This window comes from Ctenopharyngodon idella, chromosome 1 (assembly GCF_019924925.1).
Source record: "Ctenopharyngodon idella isolate HZGC_01 chromosome 1, HZGC01, whole genome shotgun sequence".
Taxonomy (NCBI): Eukaryota; Metazoa; Chordata; class Actinopteri; order Cypriniformes; family Xenocyprididae; genus Ctenopharyngodon; species Ctenopharyngodon idella.
The window spans coordinates 42,941,538-42,948,070 of record NC_067220.1 but is presented as its reverse complement, the minus strand read 5'-3'; the positions used below and the strand labels follow the sequence as shown (position 1 = coordinate 42,948,070).

Here is a 6,533-nt window from a genome sequence, read left to right as displayed (position 1 = left end):
GTGATTCATGGTAACAATAGACGCAGACGTCATAAGCGGACCGTATAGAGACCACCTCCTGATGGTCGCACTGGGAAGATCCGCTTGCATTATTTTAAATCTCCAATTAAATTCCATATGGAACATTTCAGCTCAACAAAGTTATTTAGGTGCGTTCGCGTGACCATAGCAACAGTAGACTCTTCATAAAAACAACATTTCTGTTTGGTCAGCGTCACACGGAATTTCAACAAAACACAGCTGCTATTTACCATTGAAAACGGCCGATAGAAATAACTTTTTAAAATAATCACACACTGACTGAAATAAAGTAACCAGTGATACAACACAATGTCGTTTAAATTAATTTTTATTTGTATAGCACCTTTTCACAATGCATATCGTTAAAGCAGGGAAATAAATGGAAAGTGACTATAACAGTCGTCTGTTTAAAACAAACTGAAGGCAATAATAGCAAGGAAAATTAACACAGAACGTGTTTTTGCATTGAACTGTGCTGCTTTTCCTCTGCTTTTCTAACAAACGTTTGACCGTTACACTTGAGTTAAAAGTTCAACTTTAAAAAACAAATCTGTATTCTGTGTTTTAGCATCATTTAGTTTAAAGGTTTGTTTACTTATTACTTTTATATTTCTTCATTTGGCACGTTTGGTCAGAATGTAGAGGCCTTTGACAAAAATAAAGTTGTGGTTTATATGCATTGCTGCGTCAACGTGAACATCCACTAGATTGATGTATTTGACTCTTGAGACATTTTTAGCACCATAATATTAAAAATGAATGTGAAATAAACTGATAAATTAAATTAATATAAGATAAAATAATCATTTGCCAATGTTATAATATGTATTATCTTGATCTTCAGGGTCGTCTGTGTCACATTATCTCTTCATATTCTAGAGAAGAAGTGAACATATGCATCACAAATAAGATCTCATGTAACACCTTCACAACAACAGCAGAAGAACTCACATCCAGTGTGTCGTATTCAGAACATCTGGACTTGGAGTCAAGGGTCATGTAAGCGTCCTCAGGAGACTCGACCTGACGACACACAATGATGAGAGAATGAATTCTGCCTTCATAACTGACAGGACACAAATGAGAAGAAGAAGCATGAGAAGATTGTCACACTGTTTTATGTTGTTGTGATCCTCTGTGCTTTTGCTCTTCTGATGGAGTCACTCGTTTCCTGTGAGAGAAGAAGAAATGAACATGAACACAAACTGACTGTGATCTTCATGACGGTACAGACACAGAGTCTCTCTCACCTTCTGATCAACAGCATCACAATCACAGTCATGACAACAGCTGCAGTGATTCCCACTGTGACTGTGATTAGAGACCAGCTGCTTTCTTCAGCTGTGCAGACGAGAGAAAGAAACTCAGTGCTTTCACTCACTACATACAGACAATGACCTACAAAACTGAGACCAACAGACACGATTCTCACCTTTAACAGTGAGAGAAACAGACGCTGATCTCTGAGATCCATATTTATTCTGAGCCTCACAGTAGAAGCGTCCACTGAAACTGGAGCTAAAGCTGGAGATGCTGAAACTCTGTCCAGATCCAACAGCTGAGGTTTCATCCTCCTTAAACCAGCTGAAGTTCAGAGCAGGAGGGTTTGAATCACTGCTGCAGTTCAGAGTCACTGAATCTCCTGACACTATTTCACCAGACGGACTGATGGACACTGAGACGCTCTTTGGAGGATCTGAAAAGACAAAAAGTGTCAAATAATGTGCAGTAATTGAGCAAATAATCATCCAGAACTGATCAAGAATAAAGACAGACTTACACATGACATTCACAGTCACAGCAGCAGAGGACTGAGATCCATGTTTATTTCTAGCAGAGCAATAATAGTTTCCACTGGCCTCAGACTTGATATTAGTGATGTTGTAGGTGTCGCCAGATCCCAGAAATTTTTCTTTATTCCAGCTCACTTCTGCAGGAGGGTTTGAATCACTGCTGCAGCTCAGAGTCACTGAACTTCCCTCCACTATTTCAGATGGACTGATGGACACTGAGACGCTCTTTGGAGGATCTGAAAAGACAAAAAGTGTCAAATGACATGCAGTAATTGAGCAAATAATCATCCAGAAATGATCAAGGCAGACTTACACATGACATTCACAGTCACAGCAGCAGAGAACTGAGATCCATGTTTATTACTAGCAGAACAAAAATAGTTTCCACTGGCCTCAGACTTGATATTAGTGATGTTGTAGGTGTCGCCAGATCCCAGTAATGTTTCTCCTTTAAACCAGCTGAAGTTCAGAGCAGGAGGGTTTGAATCACTGCTGCAGATCAGAGTCACTGAATCTCCTGACACTATTTCACCAGACGGACTGATGGACACTGATGTATTTTGGGGGGAATCTAGAGGTAAAACAACATGGTCTTATTATTCATATATATGTCATTTTGTGGCGACCGACTGCTAGATATACTGTTAAAAAAATCCCCGTAAAACGGGGTAAAAAAACGGCAGCTGTGGTTGCCAGAACTTTACCATAAAAAATACGGTAGCAACGTTTTAGGTTTAACGGGACAGCATTTAGACAGTCTACTGTCTATTTTTTATAGATTATTTTAGTCTATTATTTAAAAAAAAAAAATCTGTTAAATTTACAGTAAAAAAACGTATTTCATTAATTGATATAATGTTAATTTACCAACCTATTGAAGTACTAATATCTGTTTTGTACCTTTGTACTACACTGACAACAACCAAACACAGTGGTGATGGAAGTCACATGATGAATCAAAGCTCATCAAAAGCAGCTTTTCCACAAGCAGAGAAGAACAATACTAATATATAGAAGGTAGTGATGTGTCGTTCATGAACGATTAGTTCATTTTGAACGAATTTTTAATATGACTCAAGAACAACAAGTTGTCCAAGAGAGTGATTTGTTCAATTTGTGTTGACCACGCATGCGCAACATCCCATAGGTTCTGTACAGGAAACAGAAAGGTCACTTCTCGAGTCTTTCGGGTTCGAGTCGTTCGTTCATCACTTCACAGCCCCATAGACTGAATGCAGAAAGTGAATGATTAGTTCATCTCTCGAGTCTTTCGGGTTTGAGTCCTTAGTTCTTTTTTGTATTAGCATATAGTTTATTTTTTATTCCAAATGTGATGAACGTTTGCGTAAGTAGTATGTGTTGGGGAATTTAAAATGTAACATTTCAATTATATTCTGCTGAAATGAACAAAATGACTTGGGGAAAAAAAAAGATTGGATTTTGCTGAACGAGATTCAAAGATCTGAGTCAGTAAAATGATCCAAACTTCCCACTACTAAAAGCAGGTGCACACAGTGTCATTCACACAAACACTAAACACCATCATGGTAACTCATGAAATTATAAAATGCAATAAGCATTAATTTAACAACATTAGATGTAACATAAAACCCTAATGTACATAACTGATTAGAAAAAAACTAAGAAGAAACAGAGTTATTACAACGAAAATACATCAAATGTGAAGTGTGATGCAGGGAATTGAGGGAATGTCAATTTCCGTTTTTTCACTGTAAATTATACAATGACTTGCTATTTTTCACTTCCAAAAACTGTAAATGTAATGGTATTTTACAGTAATAGCAGTATTGTACTGTTAGATCTATTACAGTTATTCACCGTATATAGTACGGAAACTTTCTGTAAAGCAAACCGTAGCATTTTTACTGTTATCACGGTCATTTTTTACAGTGTATAATGTCTGTATGTATTTGTGATACTCCATCCATGATATTTGTAATCGGTTGTTTAATATCAGTTTTCATAAAAAATAATGAATAAAGACTCACACATGACGCTGAGGCTGACAGCAGGAGAGGGCAGATGTTCTTGTCCTCTGACGGCACAGCTGTAACTGCCAGAATCACTGCGGACTGACTGAAGCTGCAGGATGTCGCTGTGGAAGTTTAAAGCCTGTCCATTTTTGTACCAGATGAATCTGTCTGTCAGATTGCAGGTAGTTCTACATGTCAGATTGACCGTTTCTTTCTCCAGCACCTGCTGTGGAGCCTGAACCTGAAGGGCTGGAGGACACAAATCCTTCTAAACATGTCCTAAAACTACTAACAGTTTGTTAAATAAATAATGAAAATGAAGGACAGAAGTGGATTACCTGAAACTTTAAGTTGAATTCCTGGTTGACCAATCCATTTTTGTCCTTCAGTTGCAGTTATTAATCTGAAAAAATACTCTTTCTCATCGTTTTCAGTGACGTTGTGCAGTCTGAGAACAGCAGTTTTGTTTTGTCTGTCTTCAATGTATTCAACCCTGTCTTTATACTCCTGATATCCTTTTAAACTTTTGTGCTCTTCAAGTGGTCTCTTGATCCAAAAGGTATCTGTCAGTGGATACTGCTGAGGGTATGTGTATGTGCATGACATGTTTACTGTGGATCCTTTGAGAGCACATATTGAATTAGTTTCATAAATCACATTCCAGTCTTCTCCAAAAGCTCCTGAAACACAAAACACAGAAGATCAGTAAACTCCTGCAACACACACACACACACACACACACACAAACAAAAAGGAAATGGCAAAAAGTTAAATAAAAACTAAATAAATCAATCAGTTTTTGTGAAGTGAGTGAGAAGTGTTTTAAAAAGTCCTGCAGATGACTATGAAGGGTGTTGCAGAAAAGCAGAAATGATCATTAAGACACAGAAATGTAAAACAAGGGGCACATCAGTGTGAAGGCCAAAATATGAAATCAAACTAAGACCCCACTATGATCAAAGAAGGCAAGAGAATCATAATCTAATTTATAAATTTCAACTGTTTTGCTTCAGTTGAATTTCAAACACACGCCCCTTTTCTTAAGCCCCGCCTTCTAAAGACATGTAAGCCAATCTGATGTCAGCAAATATTACAACACAAAGTGATTGACAGGCTGATTTCTGATTGGCTGAAAATGTCAAGATACAAGTGAGCTGATTGAAAAAGAGATATTTTATGTGTGGATATTTTATGTGTGCATAAAGTGATGTTGTAATCAGGGACTCACCAGAATTCATGAGCGAAAAGATGAGAAGAAGAACAAGAGCCATTCTGACCTTCACCACCACACCAAACTTCACAGACGATACCTTAACATGTTATTAAGTACAGTAGATTACAATCACTGTTAGGCTGTGTTAGTAATGTTATCCACATTAGTATTATAATAATATAAGGTAACTCAACTCATATATTTGTTGCAATTCATTTGTTGTCCAGCAAACAGAGGCTCATGTGTTATTAAAGAGTGATTAAGAGATCCGATAAAAACTTCATGAATAACAGTGATCATATCTACACTGTAAACCCAAAAAAGTTGGCAAAACTCAAAACAATTGAGGCAATCAGTTGCCTCAGAATGTTTATGTTAAGAAATTCAAAGTTTAAGTAAGCAGAACTGGCAGACCTTTATTTTGTAATACTCATATTAAAATATTGTTCTTAACTTGAAATGTTTGAGTACATTTAACTTAAAATTATCATGTAACCCCAATATAAACATTTTTATTAGTTAAAAATTAGCTAGTTATAACAAACTAATTCAGAAAATGCTAATTTGTTAACATGTTAACAGCGTGTTATAACACTTGCTGATTGAGTACAGCAACATAAAGCATTTAACATTTGCTCTCAAATGAACCGCTTGTCACCATGATGGTAACTCTCCAAAAACCACATTCAATTCTTCTGAATTAGCATAACAAAACATTAATCACTACTAAATCTCCCACTTAACATTAATCTTGCACCAAAAAACATTATATAACACTTTTAGCAATTTTTAGCAATTTTAGCATTTACTCTCCCTTTCAAGTGCCATGGGAAAAGCATGCTGGGAAATAGAAATCCCAGCCCAGTTTCAGTTAAACTTAAGTTCATCTAAATTAAAAGAAATAAGGTCATAAAACTCAAAACAACGAAAAACTTAAAATATATCAGTTCTGTAAACTTGAAAGAAAAAGTTCTAAATACTCATAAAAGTTCATTTGACTGAACTATTCTGTTTAATTTAAGGCTGTCATGCTCAAACTAATTAATTATTTTGAGCGTTAGGGTTTAGCAATAAAGTTTCTAAAAAGGTTTGTTATCGTACAAATGACAGTTCTTTATTCAACACTAACAGTTCTGCTGAATGAAAACTTTTCAGCTTCTTATGAAGATCAGCTACCAAATATATTCATTACAACATTAAGTGTCTACATATTTACAGACTTTAAATTGAATTTCACAAACTCTTCATTAAATAATATGTAAAAACTCTCATACCTTGTCATAGTAGCTTTCTTCTCTAGTACACAAAGAGCAAATGTTTGGAGAGTTTGGAGACAGAACATGTTAGACAAGTTACTCTGAATAACTTATATTATGGTTATAATAACTTCCCGTTTCTATGCAAATGTTTTTGTATGTAACTTAACCGAGGTAAAACACTTCTCCATATTCACAGAATGACAATTCATAATGTAAATGTCACTTCAACACCATTTATTTGTAAGGTCCTGTA

The 6,533-nt window shown here is 35.9% G+C and overlaps 1 protein-coding gene across 1 annotated transcript in view; it reads right to left on the bottom strand.

Moving 5' to 3' along the window:
* Nucleotides 1-404: 404 nt before the first annotated feature.
* The window catches only part of LOC127513145 (sialoadhesin-like), a 152,278-nt gene continuing 146,149 nt past the window's right edge, over nt 405-6,533 (bottom strand). The window contains exons 14-19 of the mRNA XM_051894739.1: nt 1,802-2,050; nt 1,454-1,717; nt 1,272-1,362; nt 1,135-1,192; nt 973-1,044; nt 405-896 (exon numbers count right to left, since the gene is read on the bottom strand). Of these exons, the coding sequence (XP_051750699.1) occupies nt 882-896; nt 973-1,044; nt 1,135-1,192; nt 1,272-1,362; nt 1,454-1,717; nt 1,802-2,050 (749 nt within the window). The 3' untranslated portion in view covers nt 405-881. The remainder of the gene's footprint in view (nt 897-972; nt 1,045-1,134; nt 1,193-1,271; nt 1,363-1,453; nt 1,718-1,801; nt 2,051-6,533) is intronic.